The sequence below is a fragment of the Pongo abelii genome, chromosome 3 (assembly GCF_028885655.2).
Source record: "Pongo abelii isolate AG06213 chromosome 3, NHGRI_mPonAbe1-v2.0_pri, whole genome shotgun sequence".
Lineage (NCBI taxonomy): Eukaryota > Metazoa > Chordata > Mammalia > Primates > Hominidae > Pongo > Pongo abelii.
In genome coordinates, this window is record NC_071988.2 from 99,741,723 (window position 1) to 99,765,852 (window position 24,130).

General features: G+C 40.2%; 1 protein-coding gene across 5 annotated transcripts in view; it reads left to right on the forward strand.

Moving 5' to 3' along the window:
* The window catches only part of FRAS1 (Fraser extracellular matrix complex subunit 1), a 477,046-nt gene that overhangs the window by 442,355 nt on the left and 10,561 nt on the right, over nt 1-24,130 (forward strand). For all 5 annotated transcript variants that reach the window (XM_054554107.2, XM_054554103.2, XM_054554105.2 and 2 more), the window contains 7 exons: nt 1,607-1,839; nt 3,724-3,884; nt 6,149-6,363; nt 9,653-9,803; nt 11,836-11,943; nt 12,962-13,121; nt 16,840-16,956. In XM_054554107.2, coding sequence (XP_054410082.1) covers nt 1,607-1,839; nt 3,724-3,884; nt 6,149-6,363; nt 9,653-9,803; nt 11,836-11,943; nt 12,962-13,121; nt 16,840-16,956 — 1,145 coding nt within the window. The remainder of the gene's footprint in view (nt 1-1,606; nt 1,840-3,723; nt 3,885-6,148; nt 6,364-9,652; nt 9,804-11,835; nt 11,944-12,961; nt 13,122-16,839; nt 16,957-24,130) is intronic.

The window sequence follows — 24,130 nt, forward strand, 5'->3', positions numbered from 1 at the left end:
TGACACCATAAGAGAACAATGAATAGTATGTTTTCCCAACCTTAACAAACAGTCCACCACAGTGATCCTGCACATCACACTGATAAAGCTGGTTCTCTTCCAAAAGTGAGCTGAAAGCAGTTGAGATTCAGGCTTAGTATAGTACCTGGCATGTAGTAAGCATTCAACAATTCTTGCCTAAAATTATGTCACTGAATGATGTTAGACATCAGAGATTTCTTTCAGACCAAATTTCTCTAGATTTTCCTGTTCATTCCACAGTTTATTCCCACTGTAATAAGAGCTTCACTGGGATGGGAGAATAGCAGAGGAAAGCCACTAGACATAGATGGGAGGCTTTGGATAATGCAGGGTCATTCATACCCACTCTCTTTGGCACAGCTTATTCAGAAAGGCCTGAAGAGCAATTCTTTTGCAACATAACCTAGTTCAAATTTAAATAGTCTTCTCTATTATTAAAAAATCAACATGGCAAGAATTACCAGCGTGTTTCTTAAGTATCTATTTCTCTCTTCAACAAAGCCATAAAGGAGGTGTGGTCTGGTTGGAGCCAAATGTACATTTTTAACAGATAAATTTATGACTTTATGCTTCAGGTTTTCTTCTTGCAATGAATTTGTGACTAGTACCCTTTACCCTAGTTTCCTTCGCTTTATCTTGATTTCTTCAATTATTTATTTAATGCCATTCTATTATATGCATTCTTGTAGGATGCCTCAAATCCCTTCTGTACTAAGTTCATGTATATATAAATAAGTAAAGCATTGGCAGCTAATTAAAAAAAGTTTAATGGAAAATTTTTCTTTAATTTTTAATGGACTTCAGTGAAAATTGTTTTCATGAGTAAAATGTATAAGTTTGTGTGATTGCTTTGTGAGAGGTCTGTGGCAAACAGAATTACTGATTAATTTTTCTTGTTATATACTTCCCTATGTAAACGCACACATAACCTAAAGAGTCCTGGTGACCTACATTGCCTCTGCATAGATTGAGTTAAGCACTCTTAGGGCTTCTGTATGTTTGGAGACGTGGAGGAACCTGTGGAAAGACCTTCAAAGGCTAGAAGTGTCAGAGGCCAAGTTCTCAGCTTCAAGCCTGCATGTTATTATAACCCTTGCAGTGTGTGGTCACTGGGTAGGGAGATGGGATGGAGGGAGGATAACAGTAGGATAAAGAGACCATGAGAATTCCTGGGAAGGAAGCATATTTCCTCTGTCTCCCAACATCATGCTCTCAGCAACAGTGATTTGGAGGCCAACCAGTCTTGCTAGAAGCCTGAATAATACTTGGGTCATCCTTCTGCTGAGCCTAGTATATAAAGAGAACAATACTATTAATGGAAATCATTCATCTATGGGTTTGTGCTCCACGTCTGTCTACTTGCTTGTTGACTATCTTACCCCCTTAGGCTATAAGTACTCACTGATCTGTCTCGAGTGTCTGGTTCATAGTTAAAAGTCAATACTTACGTGATGAATGAATGAATAGATGGAACAATCAATGGTTGGGTGGATGGATGACCTTTATAGATTAACTTGAACCAGATCATGTAAGGAGCTGTTTAAGTAGGGTACTCACATTGGAGGTGATTTATTCTTTCTGGTAGGTCCTGGACAGCATTTACTTCAGCCGGAGGTTCCATGTGCGTTGTGTGGCCAAGGCTGTGGACAAGGTGGGCCATGTGGGGACCCCCTTAAGGAGCAACATTGTTACCATTGGAACAGACAGTGCTATCTGCCACACACCAGTGGTGGCTGGGACATCCAGAGGCTTCCAGGCTCAGTCCTTCATCGCAACCTTGAAATACCTAGATGTCAAACATAAGGAGCATCCGAACAGGTCAGGCAGGTGGTGCCTTCCACCACATTTAGATTGAAGTGAATCTCAGGTCTCCTTTGTGTGTTTCCCAGGACGATCAATAAGGGATGCTTCTGCACAATAAAAATGTGATGATGAATGCATCAGTAAAAGTTTAAATCTGTGAAGGTCCCTCAAGCTCGGGCCCCCTGCCTGTCTTCCTAGTCTTTCCCTCACCTTGTCATTTTCACCAGCCAGTCCAACCACAAGGAATCATGAGTAACTTCCCAAGTGCTACAGGCTCTTACAGGTTGCATACCTCTGCCATGCTGTTACCTCAACTCTCCCTAGCCCCTTTCCACTGGCCGGAACCCTACTGTCCTACAGTACCTACTGCATGGCATCTCTTATAGGGACATTTCCATCTCCCCTAATTTAATTTGGAGGTTTCCCCTCCTGGCTTCTCTGGCACCTGTATATGCTTCTTTTAGAAGATTATTAGCATTCACTCTCTCTGCCCTTTAGTAGATGGTAAGGCCTGAAGACCATGGGTATGTATTTTGAGTATCTTCTGCCAGTATAGTGCTTCTTGGCATCTAAGAGGCACTCCTCAATATCTACTGAACAAATAAATAATAACATTGTAGAAATTAGGAGACGTTGGACTTAATTTTTTTCTGGGCCACCATGATGGGAAATAGATGTTTTCATTTTTGCATAGCAAAAAAGAATTTGTGTATGCTATGCATATTTATTAAACACTATATAGTATTCAAGTGTGTGCCTTTATGAACAACTCAGTTGCTCATAAACTCAGAAAAATGAGTTCCTTTGTATGAATAAAACATGTTTGAATGAATATGTACATACTTCTTTCTTTCCTGACACAATAAAATGTATCTTGGTGACCCCTTCCTAGAAAAAAGGCCCTCCTCTTCACTTCCAAGGTTGTGATTCCACTTAAAAATGTGGCTCTTTGCTCAGAGAGACAAGTATATAAACTCAAAACACACTTTCAATAAACACGCTCAAAATTTAAACTGGTACAATGACAAAAAATGCAACCCATAAGTACTATCGTGTCGCAGTCTTAACCAATATTTATTAAACTCATTTCTTTTTTAGAATTGTACACTATGTGCTCTGGAGAAACAAAAGAAGTGAAGGAAATGCTCCTTGTCCTCACAGTGGAGAGGCAAGACAAACAGAGTCTGAAAACATTCGAGAAATAGCAGCCAATATAAATAAGTTACAGATTTCCTGGTCCAAAGGCTGCCTAAGAGCTGAGGATGTAGATCAAGGAACAGCACACTGCAGATCGAGGCTGGCAGAGCTGGACGCGTAGTGCTGATAGGACTTACAGGCAGACTGGAGAGAGAAGGCTGTTTTCAGTCAGGAGAGACAGTATAAGTAGCTGGATATTGTAGTTTCTCAGATTTGGCTGGGTGGAGGAATTGGTTTTAGAGTTTAAAAGCTCAACGATATATTTTTGACTCAAATACTTAAAGAAATGTGAGTGTCAACCTTACCTAACTTCCATAGACATTCACTGTGACAGAGCAGGGGAACAGGCCCTCTCTAGTCACTCAGCTTTAGCTCCTGAAAAAACAGAGTTTCCATTAAAAAGCAAAGGAGAGCTTTAAAGTTATTTGTGGTTGTGATGTTATCTTTTCCTGTATAGAAAAAAAATCTATAATTCTAGATTGCTATCAGTCCTCTGTCTAGAGGGTCTCTTAGAGGGAAGCAATGATACTATGTGTATATGTATATGCCCTGTTCAGATAGAAATCCTACCTGGAAAGCTTCAGGAAGAAAAAAAAATATTAGCTCATTGGCGAAGACAAATTAGGTGATGAGAAAGAAGTATATCCTATTGACCATTTATAGCAGTCAGCTAAACATTTATTTCTGCCTTTTTCCCCCTAGAATCCACATTTCGGTGCAGATCCCACACCAGGATGGAATGCTGCCCCTTATCTCCACCATGCCATTGCACAACTTGCATTTTCTACTGTCTGAGTCCATCTACAGACACCAGCACGTCTGCTCCAATTTAGTTACCACCTATGACCTGAGAGGCATCTCAGGTGAGATTGACAAGTTTAGGACTGGTCTTTCCATGCTAGCCCAGTGCAGTTGACTTTCAGGATATGCCAGAGCGAGAACTGCTTTTCATGTTTTCTGGTCCTCAGAATCCACATATTAGTGGTTTTCCTTCCTAGCACACATGCAAATGCCATTAGCTCAGTCAATGCAGTGGACAGGAAGAAACAAGGACTTTGGAATCACACTGGTTCAAATCCTTATTCCACTGAACAAATATAGTTTGACCTTTCTGAGCCACTGTTGTCTATAACATGGGAATAACAATTGCTACCACTCAAGATGAGGATTAAATGCGTTGACATTTTTAAAGCACCTACTATGGTATATTTTAGTGTCTTCATTCCCTTAGAGTGAGCATGTTTACATTGGTGCTCCAAAAACCTGTTATAGAAAGCTAAAGTGAAGATGGTATAGGATGAGTTCTCCAGAAGCAGGAGCTGAGAGGGAGTTTGGGGTTACAAGATGTTTATTAGGGATCAATATCTGTGAAAGAGAAGGAACGAAACAGGATTGGGCAGAGGGAGAAGTCAAGCTGCAATGCAGGCTGAAAAAGCCATCTCGGCCATGGCAGGGAGCTCTGGAGAGACTTGTCCTACTTCCAGCTGACACAGCCAGACCCTTATAGCCTACCTAGCTTAGTCACTGGATGCAGGCTGCCCCACAAGGGCATGACCTTGAGCTGAGCCAATGTGCAGCTGACGCAGAACTGAAGGAGCTGACAGCTGAGGCAGCGCATCTCTGTGTTCACCACAGCAGACATTTGACTTTACAAAGAATTCTGTCCATTTCCATTTACCTTAGCAAGTGCACATTAAATGCATATTTCCTCCTTTCACAAATGATGAATCATTTAACAGTGTTTTTGAAGATAGAAATGCATTCATATTCTCTTTCATATTCATTAAGCATCACTTTTGGTCATGATGGTCTTTATACAGTAGAAATTAGCTGAGTGAAAATTATTTGTAAATCACTGAGCTACATATGAAAGTTTAATTGGTCCACATCTGTAACTAGTGGAAGAGACATACTATGTTTAAATACTAAACTTTGCACCTGTTCCTGCTTAAAAGCAATTAAATTCAAGACATGTTAATTGAGTACCTAGTCATCATAGGGCAGAGGGCTAGGTGTTGGGTCTCAAGCATTCTAAGATATTTATCAACCCTTTTAAAATACTACAGTTGCTTTTAGTACTATAAAAAGTTTAACCCAGCCGGGCGCCAGAGGCTCAGGCCTGTAATCCTAGCACTTTGGGAGGCTGAGACGGGTGGATTGCCTGAGCTTAGGAGTTTGAGACCAGCCTAGGGAACACAGTGAAACCCTATCTCTACCAAAAATATAAAAAATTAGCCAGGTGTGGTGATGTGCGCCTGTAATCCCAGCTACTCGGGAAGCTGAGACAGGAGAATCGCTTGAACCCAGGAGGCGGATGTTGCAGTGAGCCGAGATCGCACCATTGCACTCCAGTCTGGGTGACAGAGTAAGACTCCATCTCAAAAAAAAAAAAAAAAAAAAAAAAAAATTTAACCCTTATATTCTAAAATTGTATCTGTGTTCAGCTCCCTACTACATAAAGTTCTCCCTTAATTTAGAGCCATTCATGTGCTTGGCAGCATTTGATTAAATAATTTTTGCCTGGCACAGGTGAGAGTTACAGGCATCATTAGTGAGCTATTTACTCATTAACAAAAAATTAAGACGTTCCCCCGACAAGAGTTCACAAACTGTATGAGCAAGAAGTAGTCAAATGTAGGTGTGCTGGCTTTTTTTTTTTTTTTTTTTTGAGATGGGGTCTCAAAAAAGAAATTTAAAAAATCACTCTTAAAATAGTAATTCACCAATGAATGAGCCATACAGTAAATCCATTTCTTCAGCAGTGGTGGGGACATATATGAAGCACAGGACCAGACTTGCCAGGTGTAACAGGCAAAGCTTCAGAGAGTTTTCCTTTCCGAGTTCTGCCACCTTCATTCATGGTATCATTTGCTCACCTTTTCCTCCCTGGTTCCTGTGGTCTCTTAGAGGTGGAGTCCTTCATTCAACACCTGGCAACAGCAGTTAGCAAGCGCTTTCCAAGATCCCTCACATTCTCCCTGCACATTGGGAGCCGTGGGTTGCTTTGTTAGTAGGGTCTCAGGTGACTGAAAGCACTTTTAGTGCAAAAGGGTGAGCTCTTCGCCCCACCCTGCTCCTTGGTGTCCACAAACCAAGTTATCGTTCCTTGTTCTTCCCTCCCTGGCAGAGGCAGGGTTCCTGGATGATGTGGTCTATGATAGCACTGCCCTGGGGCCTGGCTACGATCGCCCCTTCCAGTTTGACCCCAGCGTGCGAGAGCCGAAGACCATCCAGCTCTACAAACACCTGAACCTGAAGAGCTGCGTGTGGACCTTTGATGCTTATTATGACATGACTGAGCTGATTGACGTCTGTGGGGGCTCTGTAACCGCCGACTTCCAGGTGGGTGCCCTGGGGCTTGTCTGAGGACTCTGCATATGGGTGCCATGGTCAACCTTGTTTGTTCCTGAAGCACTTCAGTTAGCACTTTGCCTCCAGAACTGGGCCAACCAACTAAGGGAGTCTTCTTTATAAGTCCCTCAAGCAAGATCTTGGCAGCACTGAAGCTAGAGAAGGCCCCCAAAGTCCTCTAAATCAAGTTAATGTGGAAAAAACTTACTGTCTGGCATACTCACTTATGTAAAAATCCAATATTTACTTCTCTAGGCATATATGTTTTTGTATTTATAATGCATATATTTTGGAAAACCAAAAATATTTACATTTGATGCTAGGGTTATTACTACATTGATATATTCTCTTCCCCACCTGGGAAAATGCATCAGGTGATGCAACCTGTCTTTCAGAAGATAATAGGAGCTCTGTTGTCTTATGCATTGTGGAAAGATAATTGCTTAAAACATTTTTATTTCATACCTGTTCCAAACTGCCAGCCCCCACAAAAATAGACACTTTCTAAAATATATATTACCATTAAACATTAGTGTATTAGTCTATTCTCACACTACCATAAAGACAAACCAGAGACTGGTAATCTATAAAGAGAAGAGGTTTAATTGACTCACAGTTCCACATGGCTGGAGAGGCCTCAGGAAACTTATAATCATAGCGGAAGGGGAAGCAGACATGTCTTACATGGTGGCAGATGAGAGAGAGCAAGCAACAATAAGGAAAACTGCCTTATAAAACCATCAGATCTCATGAGAACTCACTCACTATCACAAGAACAGCATGAGGGAAACCACCTCCATAATCCAATCACCTCCCACCTGGTTCCTCCCTTGACATGTGGGGATTATGGGGATTACAATTCAAGATGAGATTTGGGTGGGGACACAGAGCCAAACCATATCAATTAGTGACAACTGAAAAATTTATAGCAAGAAGCCAGAGTCAGAGAAGGGCAGTTATATCAAAGGGCCAGTGAGACTAGGCTAATCTGTCCTCATGGGAAAATTAATTCTAAAACAGGTTCTATCCAATTTTGAGCAGTTATCTCAATGAGCTAAAAACTAGTTAGATGTTTGTTCTTCATTTCAAATCAGGTTTATCCTCACTGAAGGAGAGAAATTATAGAGGGATTTACAGTAAATATTTAGAGAAAGTGTCTTTGATTAAAATTTGTTGTTTTCTTTTTGGTGCCTCTCAGCCTGGTTTCCTCTCATTTTGTATACACTACTGCCATCTACTGAATAGAATTTTAAGGCATTCGTCGGTTTTCCATTTCTCCAGTTGTATAACCTTTGACTTTGGAAAATGCAAAACTAAGTGATTTGTTTCTTTCCTGGCCTCTCAAAAATTAGTATTCTCTGTTCTTTATGATTTTGCTGTAATTACATGTTTGAATATTTTTGTTCAGAATATGCTTAAAAACCTCAAAGACAAGGATTTCTTATATATCCCACTTTTAAACCAACACAGAAAAAATATATACACAGAAGTATTTTGTTGTTGTCTGTTTCTTTGAAAATAATTGAAATTACTGACGTATGGTAGGAAGAATATAGAACTTAGAACTACGGCCTAGTTGGTACCTTTTGCTATCAAATCAGCAGGCTTGGACAAGACATAACCTCTCTGAACCTCATCTGAAATTGTACTAATAATCTCAACATGAGAAGGTGCCTTGCACAGTGTGCCTGGCGTAGAATAGGCATGCAGTAAATATTTGTTGTTTTTTTTTCTTTTTAAAGATTAGTAAGTAATATCATGAGGGCGAAAGGAGGATAAACAAAAACAAATGAGGGAAAATTAATTTTGCCAATCAGCTAGAGAGTTTATTGAAGTTCTGATAGTGTGATTGGAGCAGGTGTATTTAGCAAAACCTGTGTATAAGGGACAGAACATGGTACAAGGTCCAAATAAAATCTGGAAATTTTCTTTAAAAAGAAAATAAAAGGGGGGTCGGGAACAGTGGCTCACACCTGTAATCTCAGCACTTAGGGAGGCTGAGGCTGGAGGATCACTGGAGCCCAGGAAGTTGAAGCTGCAGTGAGCTATGATAGAGTCACTGCATTCCAGTCTGGGCTACAGAGAGAGACCCCATCTCTTGAAAAACAAACAAACAAACAAACAAACAAACAAAGTAAGGCATGTCAAAATGGAATTTTTCAATGAGTATGGAGTTAGTTGAGTCTTTTGAGAAAGTTGGCATCAAATTTTAAATCCCTGACAACTTTGAATATTAAAAAAAAACTTTAGAAAAATATTAAAGCATTTGGTTTTTTTCCTTAATTACCCATAGAAACACTTTATACGTATTTTCAAACAAAAGAAAAATATAAGTTCCATAGTATATTGTAGTAATTAGCCAATGATAAAATAAAATTGTTTTAAGCTAAGTTTTTTTGTTATATATATATATATTTATTTGTGGAAAAAAGTATAAAAATATTTTTAAAATGTGTAAACTAACTCCCCATTCACACACACATATACAGCTAGCTTCACCACAAAAGCCTCTGCTACCATTCTGTTATCTTTCCATCCAGTTTTGTTCATTACATAGTAAAATAAAGATGATTGGGCCAAATTAAAAGCAGGAACACAAACCTCCTTAAAAGAAATGTTCTCTTGGAAGTGTGATGTGCTGCCTTTTCAAAACTCTTTCCAAAGCATAGCATGGGACAGGAAATTACTGAAGTACATGCAGCTCTGAGCTGTCCATTGGTGAGCTTCCTAGATATGATTTCAATGCTCGGGCCCTTTGTTCCTGGAGCAGGAGATGAGAGCACTCACTAAAACATCCTGAGTTAGGCACAGGCTCCTCCCAGGTGTCCGGATGTGGGCATCTTCCTGATGATGGTTGACTTGGGCTCTCCTACAGGTCACTGGCAAACGGTCAACACAGGGAGTTTGTACTGAGTGGTAGATCCCACATCCACCGGGTTGATCCTTGGGAATAATTGTGATATTCTAAAATTTCAGCCAAATCTTCTAGCAACTGAACAGAGCTCATTCTCCCACTTCAAAAGTATTTTTGTTCAAGTGTCACCTCCTTAGAGAAGCCTCTGCACATGACCCTGTCTAAAGAAGCATCCTGGCCACTTTCTATTCCATTACTTCCTTTATTTTTTTAAATAAGTAAGTGCAATCATGGGAGCTTGCTTAATAATTATTGAATAAGTGTGTGACTACATAGGTGAATGAAAATGGAACCAAGATGTGGTGATAGTATGTCTTTTCATCCCAGGGGAGAAATAACTCTGTGTGCATACTGCTTCCTCGGCAGGTGAGGGACTCTGCCCAGTCCTTCTTGACAGTGCACGTGCCTCTGTATGTGTCCTACATCTATGTGACAGCCCCCAGGGGCTGGGCCTCCTTGGAGCACCACACCGAGATGGAGTTTTCTTTCTTCTATGACACTGTTCTCTGGAGAACAGGTATGCCCACTGACGCCTTCACTATCCCTTTAGTTAGGGCCTCACTCAAGCAAGATTAAAAGAAGAGTAGTGACTTTTAACAGTAGCTGCATTTCTCATCCTGTTATCCCATAGACAAAGTGGGGCCACCTCAAAGTGCAGATCTGTGGTTCCTGAAATGAATGATGTCCTTCTGTCCTGATGCTGGAAGGTCTCAGCCCAGATAGCTAAGGTCCCAGAGTAGAGGATGGCAAGTGACAGATGAGTCCTCTACTGCCCATTAGGGATTCAGATGGGTGTGTGTTCTTTTGGAATATAACCCAAATAATCTTCATTTTCTCCTAGTGAAAAATGGTGTGGTTCATGTTTTTACAAAGCAAAAGGATCTTCAAATCAGATGCATGGAAATGGAAAAATGTGTCAAGAGCACTTGAAATATTTATGTCAAGTAGCCCACTTTATTCATTTGGCAAAGAGTCTGCTCTTTAATTGCATCCTCCAAAGAAGGGATTTTAACCTTCCAAAGTCAAGGGCTGTGATACTGAGTGTTTAAAATGACCTTTCCCTCAGGCTCATCCCCATTACCGTCCTCTTTGGGAGGAGCCTCCAAGAACTAAGTGGGAGGCAGCCCTTCAGCTGGGAGCCCACACCTCACCCCCACTCAGTTTCCACACCTGCCTCCTCCTACTGCTTCCACATAGATGCTCCTTAATACTCCCCAATTTTCTCCTCCGTTCTCTCCAATGGTTCTTGGTTATTTTTGTTTTTCTTGGTTTTTTTTTTTCCTCATTTTTAATGTCCTGTACTTCACACACTACCCCTAACCTATTTCCCCAAACCCATTTCCCCTAAATTCTGCTGCTCCCATCCTCCCTGTTTTCCTCTTCAGGGGTGAGGTGCTTTATCTGGGGCAAACATACTAAAAAAAAATACAAGAGTTTTCTTTTGAGAAAGCTTCATCTCTACTAATTGAAATTACAGTCATCATTCATATCTATTAGTGTTTGGTTCCAGGACCTCCCACAGACACCAAGATCTGAGGACGCTCAAGTCTCTCATATAAAATGGTGTAGTATTTACATATAATCTATACGTATACTCCCTTATGCTTTAAATCATCCCTAGATTACTTATAAACCTAATACAATGCATATGCTATATAAATAGTTGTTATGCTATATTGTTTAGGAAATAATGACAAAAGAACAAATCTGTATATGTTTAGTGCAGATGCATTTTTATTCTAATATTTTCTATTTGAGGTTGGGGGAATCCACAGATGCAGAATCTGTGATGTAGAACCTACAGATACAAAGGGCTGACAGTGTAGTCCTTTCTTCTATGAAATGTCTTAGGCTCAAATCATTTTTTGCTTTATATTTCTCACGGGAAAATAACTTCAGGCAGCTTTCCCACTCTGGGTCAGATAATTCCTTGAGCTCTTGTTTTTGTTTTGTTTTGTTCAAGTTCATGTTTCTCCTCCTTACATTACTCTTTGGTTTTGGTCTTTCTGAACTCACTGGGGACCATGACTACAATTTCCTTTATTAAAGCCATAGCTTTCTTGTGTCATGTTGGCTTTCTACAAGCTGGCTTTAATTCTCCTTTGGTTTGAGTACTAAATGTAGCCACCAGGACTTTGTTTATACCTCTGTTAAGTCCGGAAAGGTATCTTGGCGAGGAAAAGAAAATATAGTAAGAAGCAGATGTGCTGTAACCATACCCTTGTGTAAAGTTTGATAGTAAGAAGTTTTAAGATTCATTTTTTTGCTGAACCCTGCATCTGGGCTAAGTGGAACTTACAGGTTTGAAGAATCTATGTCAAGAACAGTGGAACCATTACAAAAAAAAAAAAAAAAAAAAAAACCAAGTGAAATTAGCTGTCATACAATTTTAATTGGTGTACGCTTCTATAGACATATAAATGTTATCTTATTACATTCAAATAAATGTGCAGTTATACTTGGAGGTGTCCTTGGGGTAACTTTTATGTGGTTGCTGTCAGGGAGGAATTTTCCATGCCCTAGCATTTTCTCTCTGCTTTCCTGCCCAGGAATCCAGACAGACAGTGTGCTGTCTGCAAGGCTTCAGATAATAAGAATCTACATTCGAGAAGATGGCCGTCTTGTCATTGAATTCAAGACCCATGCCAAATTCAGAGGTAATATCAATGCCGGTTTTTTTTCCAAATTTTTATTAAGAAACATTTCACACATACAGAAACTTGAAAGAATAGAACAGTAAAAAACAGTCAACAATGATTAACGTTTTGCTATACATCCATGTGCACATACACCCGTACATACCTTTTTTTGTCACACCGTTCAGAAACAAGTTGCAGACTTCGTGTCAAGTTACCCAAAATACTTCAGTTGACATCTCCTAAGAACAAGGACATTCTCTTATACAAACACAATATCATGATCACTTCTAAGATATTTAGCATTGATTCAATAATATCCAGTCTCTATTCATATTTCCTTTATTGTTCCACAAATGTCTTTTCCACTTATTTTTATATTTGTTTATTTTATAACTGCTTACATGAAAAGAAAGAAGTTCCAGTTATGATTCACATGTCACATTTTTATTGTTATATCACTTTAGTTTCTTTTAATCTAAAATATTCCCCCTACTTTTATTTATTTGCAACACTATTTCAGTGCAGTTTTAAAGAGTGGAGGTATCTTGCTGATAACATTTACCCTTTTAATGATGTTTATAATTATACCCTTCTACCAAGGACTTGAATGGCCCTAAATGTGACTTTTATCTGATGCTGATATTTCTATTTATAAACTACTGAGACCTTTCTACCTCCAAGAAACATATTGGTTAGAATTTAAAGCTATGTATATTCAGTGTTCATTGTCACATAAAGACCCCTATTATTGTGAATATACTCATTAGCACCATTTCCACAAGGAATATTCCTATTGTTTATAAATAAATACCTATGACTATGATGACAATCACAAGTAGGATGATGGGCTGGGGTGAGATGCCATGCTATCCCCACCAGTGTGGAATATATTCTAAGGGGCAAAATGGGCTAAGCTTAGTTGTTTGAGAGAAGAACATTAATTCAGTTCTCAGGCTTTTGTGGGGCTCTACAAAGTACAATCAAACTCAAGCTCTACCACAAGTACAATAAGTTCATGTGTTTCCCCTTCAAACAGGACAGTTTGTGATGGAGCACCACACTCTCCCAGATGTGAAATCTTTCATATTGACTCCAGACCACCTTGGAGGAATTGAGTTTGACTTGCAGCTATTATGGAGCACTCAGACTTTTGATTCTCCACATCAACTCTGGAGAGCCACAAGCTCTTATAACAGGTAAATACAGTGACGGAGGCCTCCATGGGTAGAGCTGAATGGTTTTCCATTTCTTTCAGAAGCTTGAGAAATAGCGCTTTTCTCTGAAGGCTAGACTTTTAAAGGGGAATTGATAGAAATAACCCTCAGCTGGGAGTAGTGGTGCTAGCTGGTAGCCCAGCTACTCAGGAGGATCGCCTGAGCTCAGGAGTGCGAAGCTGCAGTGAGCCATGATGCCACCTGCAAATAGCCACTGCACTCCAGCGTGGGCAACAGAAAGAGATCCTGACTCTTAAAAAATAATAATAATAATTAAAAGAAATGACATTCTAGCAAAGAAAGAAAGAAACAAATCTTGCTCAGATCAACTTCTGACATATAAATAGGAAGTGCTTACACTTATTCCGAGGGTGAGACCAGAAGGGGCACACATCACTTTCACCTACAACCTATGGTGGGGAACTTAGTCACATGGCACACCTGCCTACAAGGGAAGCCGGGAAATGTGTCTAACTAAAACCTTTATCGAATAAAGAAATTTCATTTCAATTACAACAACCAGTGCAAAATATAGTATCTCTGATTAAGTCCATGTGTCGTTTACAAGATTTATTCCTCTCCCACACCCAGTATAGAGGTAAAATAGGAATTTAACAACTATAGTAAAATATCCCCCATCTGTAAAAGGGAAGAATGGAAAAAAAAAATTAAAACCACTATGAAAAGGATAAGTGGGCAACCAGGAATCTATCATAAATATATTATCCCCATTTTATAGATAATGAGAGTAAGAGCTATATTTAGCATTAAAATCTTCAAATTGTCTTGAGAATCATTTTCAAAAAAAATTTTTTCTTAACTTAAAATTTTTGATCTTATGTCAGATATTTTTATTGTATGGTGATTCCTTTGAAATTGATATATAATAACCTTCAAGGACTGTGCTTCATGTACTTTGTCCCAGTTTACAGACAGGGACACTGTCTTCCTTTAAGTACTCTGCTGACATCTTCATTGTCACTTGGATGAAGCCCACCCTCCTTCTGCAGCATACAAGGCCCAGCCTCCCCTCTGGTTTCATCTCAAACCCAGCCTTTTATCCACATCAGTTACTCACCAATCCCTGAACCCACCAGCCCATCCATACCTCCATGCTTTTGCAATTCCCTCAGCCCTTGCTTCTCTTTTCCCCTTGCAAAACTAACTCCTCTGAGACCCAGCCCAGCTCAAATACTGACCCCTTTGTGACAGTTTCCCTGACTTCCCATACAGTACTAGCAGCTCCCTCCTCCTGGTTCCTACCCTGTTCCAGCTTCTGCTGTAACACAGCTCATTATCTTATGATGGTCTATCTGCTGGTCCCAGTTTTTCACTAGATTGTGAGCTTCTCCAGAGTAGAAGGCACATATGATTCATCTTAAATCCCCAGAACTACAGGTTTTAGCATGTGGCAGGTTCTGAGCAAGCATCTTTTAGGAGCTTACCTTTGAGGTGAGGAGATAAAATACGTAGATAAATGACAAAATGAAGAACCCCACCAAGCACTCCATGCTAAGCACACTGTGAGAAATACAGGATAATATCAAGACCGTAGTTGTTCAGGGAAGAGAGAGCCAGAGGTTGGGGAGTTGTATAAGGATTCCTGAAAGAGGTTAGACAACTTATGGTCCATGTTGTGATATGGGAAATGCTTAGATTCTAGCAAGGAGATTAAAAGAACTGCAGGATTAAAGACATGTACCTAAGACTGTGTTTGGCATGTTTGAAGCGATAGTGAGGAAATGGACCTAAGTAGTATTTAGGAATAGAGAAAAGTAGGACCGAAGGCTTGGGAGGCTATGCTATTTGTCTTGCATTCATTTGTTCAACAAGTATTTATGGAATGTTTACTGTGTGTCAGAGAAGGTTCTGGGCACCTTGAATATGTTGGTAAACAAAATAAGGATTCCTAAGTATAGGACTTAAAGAAGGAGACACAAAACAGTAGACATAATAAGCAAAGTATAACATATGTCAGAAGGTGATATGTGCTATGGGAAAATGAAAGGTATGTAGCAGGGTAAGGGGAGGCAGGAATGGGGAGACATTATAATTTTAATTAGAATGTTCCCAGTAGACCTTATTTAAGCAGACTTGAAGGAGGTGAGGGAGTTGGCTAGGCAGAAACATGGGGAACAGCGTTCCTGGTAAAGTTCCTAAGATGGCAATATTTGGGCATGCTTGGAGAACAACAAGGATGCCCATATGGCTGGCATGGAGTGAGCAGGGGAGAGAGTAATAGACAATAATGCTGAAGAAGAAAGAGCGGGGGTAGGGCCACAGGGTGGGGCCGTGTAAACCAGTGTGCAGCCTCTGGCTTCTACTCTCTAGTGCAAGGAGAGCCCCTACAGGGTTTGAGTAGAGCTAGACACGATCCAGCCAGGCATGGATTGTTCTGCCTATTTGAATATTTCTATTAATGAAGGGTTACTATCCACATTATAGGTGTCAGTTTCCATGTAATTTAACTATGGTATACAAAGTCTCATTACCTGCTGATCCAAGCTTTGAAGGAAAACTGCAGACATACAGACTTTTGGAGTAGGAAGGAGCTTAGAAACAACAGCCATGAAAGTCTGCATGGTTTGTTAAAATCATATAGCCATGGCAGAGGCAAGCTGAGATTCTACAGGCTCCCAGTTTCCAGCCTGTGCCAGTCCACTACACTGACCCCAGGATGTGACATGAAAGTTTTATTATTGTTTTTAACCAAATCTTTGCTGTCACTTTACTGATAAATAGATAAGTATCCCAAAATGGTCAAAACAAGCACAGCATTTATGAGAACTGTTCACAGATCCCTCACAAACAGTTATAATGAAGATTCATAGCCCTGCACTCTCCATTCAATGGATGACAGACTCCCAAGGCCCTTGAAGAAGGTTCCTGAAGCTTCTGAATGCTTGGCTGCCTTCCAGGCCACCTGACAGGGTTGGAGCTGCCACCCAGTGAGAAGTGTGGAAGATGAAGTAGGAGAGAGGTCCAAAGGCTTCCTGCTCACAGAGTCATGAACTGGAGAATCCTGGGCCCCCCATAAACAGGGAAGCCCCCAAGACCCCGTGAGTGGTCTCTAATGAGAAGTGATCTTGTTCTTCGACTTTATAAAAGGACGAGGCCATAGAGTTTGAAAGGGGAACCTCAAAATTGAGTGTGAGTGAAACGGGTGCAGGGACATTCTGCAGGGTGCTGCTTCCATATGCTCTGGAGTGGTGTCCTGGAATCCTGAGGCATTTGCTACCTCCTGTGTCACAGCAGCACCTGACACTGTCACATCTTCAGAAATAAAAGCTTCTTTTCCATTTGGGAATGCATTAAGTAGGGTATCTGTCAACAAGAAACACTAAACAGAAATTGTCAAACAAGTCTCATGAAATCCAAGGAAATGGCCAATTCTGTTCTGTCATCACCTGAGCCTTCAATGTTTTCATATGTAGTATGCCTTTCTTAGCTTTCCTCATGAGAAGGACCTGAATATATGAATACATGAAAGTAGCTCTATTTAACACCTCTGGATAATACTCTGAAGGTTAGGATAATCTGAGATGAGTTCCCGAAAATGGTGTTTGCGGACTTGTAAAGTTCTTAGATGCTGGACACAAATACCACCTGAAAACTGTATAGTGAAGGCCATGTCTTTCTGGGTAAGCCAGCAACCTATCAGTTGTTCCCTATGATCACAGTCTGCTCTGCATGTTTCCAGGAAGGACTACTCGGGAGAGTACACCATCTACCTGATCCCTTGCACAGTGCAGCCCACACAGCCATGGGTTGACCCAGGAGAGAAGCCTTTGGCCTGCACTGCACATGCCCCAGAAAGGTAGGAAAATATAGTCAATCCTCATTATTTGTTGATTCCTTATTTGTGAATTCTCCTACTCACTAAAATTTATTTGTAACCCCCAAATCAACATGGTGCTTTCATAGTCATTCACTGACATGCACAGCAGAGTGGCAAAACATTTGAGTCACTTAACACACACATCCCCAGCTGAAGTCAAACCCGGTGATACTCTGCCTTCTTGTTGCAGCTCTCATACTCCAAACAAGCATCCTGTGCACAGTCTATTCAGTGCCATGTTTTTTGCATTTTTGTGCCTTTTGTTGGTGATTTCTCCATTTAGAATGGCTCCCAAGTATAATGCCAAAGTGCTTTCTAGTATTTCTAAGCATCAGAAGGCTGTAATGTGCCTTATGATACCCATGAGTTCGATAGAAATGAATCAACAATATATATTAAATAAGGGGCCTTTACACAGAGACACATAAAACAGGGTTATATGTTAATTGGTTGATATAAGTATTGTGAACAGAGGCTCATAGGAGTCTAACCCTATATTTCTTCTAGTAGCTATGGCTCAATATCCACTAATTCATTATTTATGGAGACTTTATAGAGCATAACAATTGTGAATAATGAGACTCAGCTGTACATCAGCCCATATGCACCTCAGACCTGAGACTGTATTGTGCCGTATATTCATTCATTCATTCATATTTATTCAGCTCTTCTCATGTGTTTTGCTCAGGTCAAGGCATTGAGGTGATAGCACTACGCTAGAGCAGAGGATTAAAAGTAATCTGTGCTCTCAGGCAGTTTATAGTCTACGGTCACCTTTCTAGGAGCTGAGCAAAGTATATAGAAAACATTGCTGGGATAAAATGCCCAAGACAGAATCTGACATTAACATTCAGAGAAGACTATTTGAAATGTGGCTTTTAAATAAAAGACTGAGAATTGGCTACTGGATTTGTCAATACTGAGGTCATTGGTGAACTCCGCCAAGAGCAGGTTTGGTGGACTAAAGGGGATACAAGCCTGACTGGGGTGAGCTTGAGAGAGAGGTGAGAAAGTAGAGACAGCAGGGATAAACAGTGCTTGAGGAGTTGCTATAGAGGATGCCAGAGCAAAGGAACAATAACTGGAAACAGATGAGTAGTCAAATAAACAGCAGGTTTTATTTGCTTTATTTCAGGATGCTTGTATGCTGGTGGGAATAATCCAATCGAGGGGAAATTTGATGATGCAGGGCATAGAGGGAAAGCTTGCAGAGTCAGATCCTTCAGCAGGGCAAGGGAGTAGATCCAGGGCATGAGGGAGAGGCTGGCCATAGCTGGAAGCACAGAGAGTTCATCCACTGAAGAGGCAGGCAGCGAATCAATGGAAACAGGTGAAAGGATAATTGCGAGACTGGGAGGATAAGGATGACAAAGTGGATATCTGATTGAAGCTATTCTCCCTGTGAAATGAAAAGCCCTACATTTGCTGAAAGTGAAGAATGTCGAGGTTTGAGAAGAGAGGAGGAAAGAAACAGGGCCATCTCAGACAGTGGAAAAGAGTAAATATACTAGAGGGTTACAGCTAGCAGCAGATCAGGCGGTGTGGAACTGCTTTTAAATTGTCATATCGACATAAAATTGTACATATTTAAACTATACAATTCGATAAATTTTGACCTATGTACACACTTGTGAAACATCACCACAGTCAAGATAGTGTCAAGATAGGGAACATATCCATTTCCAAAAAGATTCCTCATGTGCCTTTGTAGTTCCTCCCTCACATCATCCCTTTCCTTTCTGCAGATAACCACAGATCTGTTTTCTGCCACTATAGATGAGTTTGCGTTTTCTAGAGTTTTTTATAAGTGACATCATACAGTATGAACTATCTCTCTCTGGCTCATCTCACTCAGCATGATGATTTTGATTCATCTGTGTTGGGTGTATCAGTATTTGTTCCTGTTATTTCTGGGTTGTACTTCACGGTATGGATGTACTACAATTTGTTTATCAGTGATCAACTGATGAACATTTCAGTTGTTTCCAGTTTGGGGCTATGATAAATAAAGCTTCTATGAACCTATATGTATGAGCTTTATATAAACATGTGTTTTCCGTTTTCTTATGTAAATACCTAAAAATGGAGTGACTGGATCATATGACAGATGTATGTTTAACTTTTTAAGAAACTGCCAAACTGTCTTCCAGCATGTTTGTAAATATGTAACTATGTATGTCCATTCCCACCACGAGAGTGCACGTGCTCCCTTTCCCATGCATTCTGCTAATGTGGTTGGAGGTCCTGGTGTGGCTGAACAATTAAGGAGTGGGAGGAAAAGAAGAGGAGCTGGAAAGACATGAGGTGGTAGGGAGCAAGGTGCTGGAAATGAGATTTTTGGCGATGGTGCATAATGGGCCTATGAAGAGTAGGTAGCTGTAGCAGGGTGGTGAACAAGCTGTTTGGAGGTGAGGGAGTCAAGGAACTGGGAGTCTGGGGTAGTTGATAGTTCATCTGAATGGATGTTTAAGTCACAAAGATTCATGGCAGGAACAATGCCAGGAAGCACCATAGTTAGCCAAATGAAGGAAGGAAGGTGATCAGGAAAATGGTAGTTGGCTGCAGTAAGGAAGAACAACGGGAAAATAATCTGATGGGATATGCTGGGGAATTTTAATTCATTTAAATGTTTAAAAATTATGTAATATTTCAGATATTCAGAAGACTATATATATATATCATATAGCAGATCTACTACCCACCTTAAGAAACTCAAGAAACAGAACATTACCGGTACTCCTCCAATACCCTCAATGCCCCTCTCCAATCATACTCCCTCTCTCTTCCCCACTAGGGTCACCACTAACCTGATATTTGTATTTATTATTCATTGTTTTGGTTTATGGTTATACCTCATGTATACTTCTACATGGTTTTGCAAGTTTTTGAACTCTAGACAGTAGTCCCCCCTTATCCTTGGAGTAAATGTTCCAGGAGCCCCAGTGGATGCCTGAAACCATACGTAATACCAAACTCTATATGTACAATGTTTTTTCAATCTGCTAACTAAGACAGCTACTAAGTGACTAACAAATGGGTAGCATATACAATGTGGAGATGCTGAACAAAGGGAAGATTCCTGTTCCAGGCAGGATGGAGCAGAAAGGCATAAGATTTCATTATGCTAGTAAAAATGGTATATGATTTAAAACTTATGAATTGTTTATTTTTGGAATTTTTTGTTTAATATTTTTGGACTATGATAGGTCTTGGATAACTGAAACTGAGGAAAGCAAACCCATGAATGAGGGGGGAACCACCGTATATAAGTTTCACACTGCATGAATTCTCTCTGCTACTCTTTTTTTTCACTCAGTGAATCATTTGTTGATTCATTTGTGTTGATTCATGTAGCTGTAGTTTGTTGCTCACTGCATTAAGGTATTCATTGTAGGAAAATTCCACAATGTATTTGACCACTCCCTTTGGCTTTCTCTCTATTATAAAGAAAATTCTTATATATATCTCTTGGTGCACACGTGTAAGAAGAGTTTCTCCAGGGTAGGTTCCGGATTTTTTAAGGAGAGAGAGGAACAATGGTTTGAAACTGGCTGAAAGGATCAAGGAGGACACCAACGCTGTCCTCAGGCCCTGTGTGGCATAAATGTGGGAGGTGGCAGAGGAAGAATGTTGCTGAGGATACTGAGGCTTCAGAGTTGGGGGTCCTTGCCTTACATCAGGGAGATTATTACTTGCAGACGCCCCAGGCTTAACCTTGGATCCCCTATATTGCTCCATATGGATGCGATAGAACTACAACACACATACAAAATCAAGACTGATACAGGGAATTTGGACTTAATACAAGCAATGGGGAAAGGATTCTTTATTTAATAAATAGCATTGGGAAAAGTGGCTAGCCAAATGCAGAAAACTGAAACTGGACTCCATTGCTTGTTTTTGTCAGGTTTGTCAAAGATCAGATGGTTGTAGATGTGTGGCGTTATTACTGAGGCCTCTGTTCTGTTCCATTGGTCTATATATCTCTTTTGGTACCAGTACCATGCTGTTTTGGGACTGTAGCCTTGTAGTATAGTTTGAAGTCAGGTAGCATGATGCCTCCAGCTTTCTTCTTTTTGCTTAGGATTGTCTTGGCTATATGGGCTCTTTTATGGTTCCATATGAAATTTAAAGTAGTTTTTTCTAATTCTGTGAAGAAAGTCCATCGTAGCTTGATGGGAATAGCATTGAATCTGTAAATTACTTTGGGGGCCATTTTCACAATATTGATTCTTCCTATCCATGAGCATGGAATGTTTTTCCATTTGTTTGTGTCCTCTCTTATTTCCTTGAGTAGTGGTTTGTAGTTCTCCTTAAAGAGGTCCTTCACATCCCTTGTAAGTTGGATTCCTAGGTATTTTATTCTCTCTGTAGCAGTTGTGAGTCGGAGTTCACTGATGATTTGGCTCTCTGTCTGTTATTGGTGTCTAGGAATGCTTGTGATTTTTGCACATTGATTATTTATCCTGATACTTTGCGGAAGTTGCTTATCAGCTTAAAGGTAAGTTGGATTCCTAGGTATTTTATTCTCTCTGTAGCAGTTGTGAGTGGGAGTTCACTGATGATTTGGCTCTCTGTCTGTTATTGGTGTCTAGGAATGCTTGTGATTTTTGCACATTGATTATTTATCCTTATACTTTGCGGAAGTTGCTTATCAGCTTAAGGAGATTTGGTGCTGAGACAATGGGGTTTTCTAAATATACAATCATGTCATCTGCAAACAGAGACAATTTGACTTCCTCTCTTCCTATTTGAATACCCTTTATTTCTTTCCCTTGTCTGATTGCCCTGGCCAGAACTTCCAATACTATGTTGAATAGGAGTGGTGAGAGAGGGCATCCTTTTCTTGTGCAGATTTTCAAAGGGAATGCTTCCAGCTTTTTCCCATTCCATATCATATTGGCTATGGGTTTGTCATAAATAGCTCTTATTATTTTGAGATATGTCCCATCAATACCTAGTTTATTGAGAGTTTTTAGCATGAAGGGCTGTTGTATTTTATTGTAGGCCTTTTCTTCCTCTCGTGTATTTTATTCCTTCCCACAAACTTGCTGCTTCTCCCCTGTTGTCACCTTCAGCTGGTGACCTTTCTGCCCTGTTGGAGTGAGGAAACAGAAGAAATCAGAAGAGAACTTATGCAAGCTTCTATCATCATACCTACATCTGTGCATCGGACCTACCAGCATGTATCTGTGCATGTACCCCATATGGCCCACAAAGTCTAAAATATTTACTATCTGGCTGTTTACAGAAAAACTTTGTCAATCTCTCTGTTCTAGGTGCTTACACCCAAATCTTAACAATATCATTGAGACTTCTCTTATTCTGGCACCGTCATCAAGGATTTTAGGCCTCTCCTTTCAAATATATTAAATATCCAATTATTTTCACTGCCCACCTGGCAAAAGCCCTGGTCAGGACCATTATCATCACTTGTCTAAATTATTGAAATAGCCTCTTAACAAAGTCCCCTGCAGCCACCCTGTAGTCTCTTCTTAGCACAGCAAACCCCACTCACTTTTTCAAAACACTCCACAGTTTAAATAAACCCTAAAGTCCTGACAGTACAGTTAAGGCTTTATGGGATCTGGTCCCAAGTTACCTCTCTGATCTTATCTCCCTCACTGTTCTCCAGCCACCCTGGCCCACTGGTCATTCCTCTAATGTATTGTGCACACTCTTACCCCAGACCTTTTGCCTTTGCCATTTCCTCTTCCTGGAGGCTTCCTCTCCACATAGCCACATGTCTTACTCCATTGCCTGTTTCAAGCCTTTGCATGTTTTCCTCTCACTGAGGCCTTCCATGACTGAGTTTCTTCCTTTCTCTCTCTTTATGGTATATATTTAAGGTATAAAACATTATGTTTTGATACACATAGTGAAATGATTACTAAAGTCAAACAAATTAACATACCCATCTCCTCACGTAGTTACCTGCATGCACACTTGTGTGTGTATGATAAGAGTACCTGAAATCTACTCTCTTAGGATATGTCCAGTACATAATATCCTTGCAACTTGGCACCTTTTGACTTACATTTCCCCATATCCCTCTCCTCGTTGCTCCTGGTAACCACTGTTCTCTTTGTTTCTATATATCCGGCTTTTGGAGTTTTTTGTTCCCACCCGAATCAGCTTTTTTTGATTCCATATGTAAGTGAAATTGTGCAGTATTTTTCTGTGTCTGGCTAATTTCACGTAGTATAATGTCCTCCAGGTTCATCCATGTGGTCACAAATGGCAGGATCTCCTTATTTTTTTTAAGACTGACTATTTCATTGTGTGTATATACACCACATTTTCTTTATTGATTAATCCATTGATGGACACTGGTTGTTTCCAAATCTTAACTATTGTGAATAATGTTACAATGAACATAGGAGTGCAGATGTCTCTACAAGATGCTGATTTCCCCTTGTTTGGGTATATACCAGGAATAGGGATTGCTGGGTCATGTAATAGTTCTATTTTTAATTTTTTGAGGATGCTCCATACTGTTTTACATAATGGCTGCACCAATTTACACCCATGACCATATTATTTAGAATTTCCAGTTGAACCTCCTTCTAGCATTACCCTTTCTCTGCCTAATTGTTCTCCTTATCACCTGTTACCTTTTAGCATGCTATTTTTTTTTATTTATTTTGCTTACTATCTTCCTTAGAATGTAACTTCCCTGAGATCATGTTTTTCTGTTTTGTCCACAGATGAATTCATATTACTAGAACGATGTCTATTGTATAATATACGCTTAGTGAATATTTGCTGAATAAATGAGCCCTGGGGCACTAGAGATCATGGAGTAGAGAGCTGGTCAAGAGATTGAAAGAAGGCCAGTCTGGCTAGATGCCAGAAATGGAGGGAAGGGGAAGAGTAGCAGGAGATGAGGCTGTAGAAATAGGCAGAGGCCAGAGCTTTACAGGTCGTGGCAAAAATATTGCTCTTCCTTCTAAGGGATGTGGGAAACCACTGAAGAATATTAAGCAAATTTGAGTTTTTGAAAATGACACTGGCTCATCCATTGCATGATAGATGTAGAATGGCCTAGACAGAACCAATAGTGACTCCAGGGAGAACAGTTAAGGGGCTGGCACCTCTTTTTTTTGCCTTTCACTGAGATAATAACACTAGAAGGAAGAGCAAGTTTGCAAGG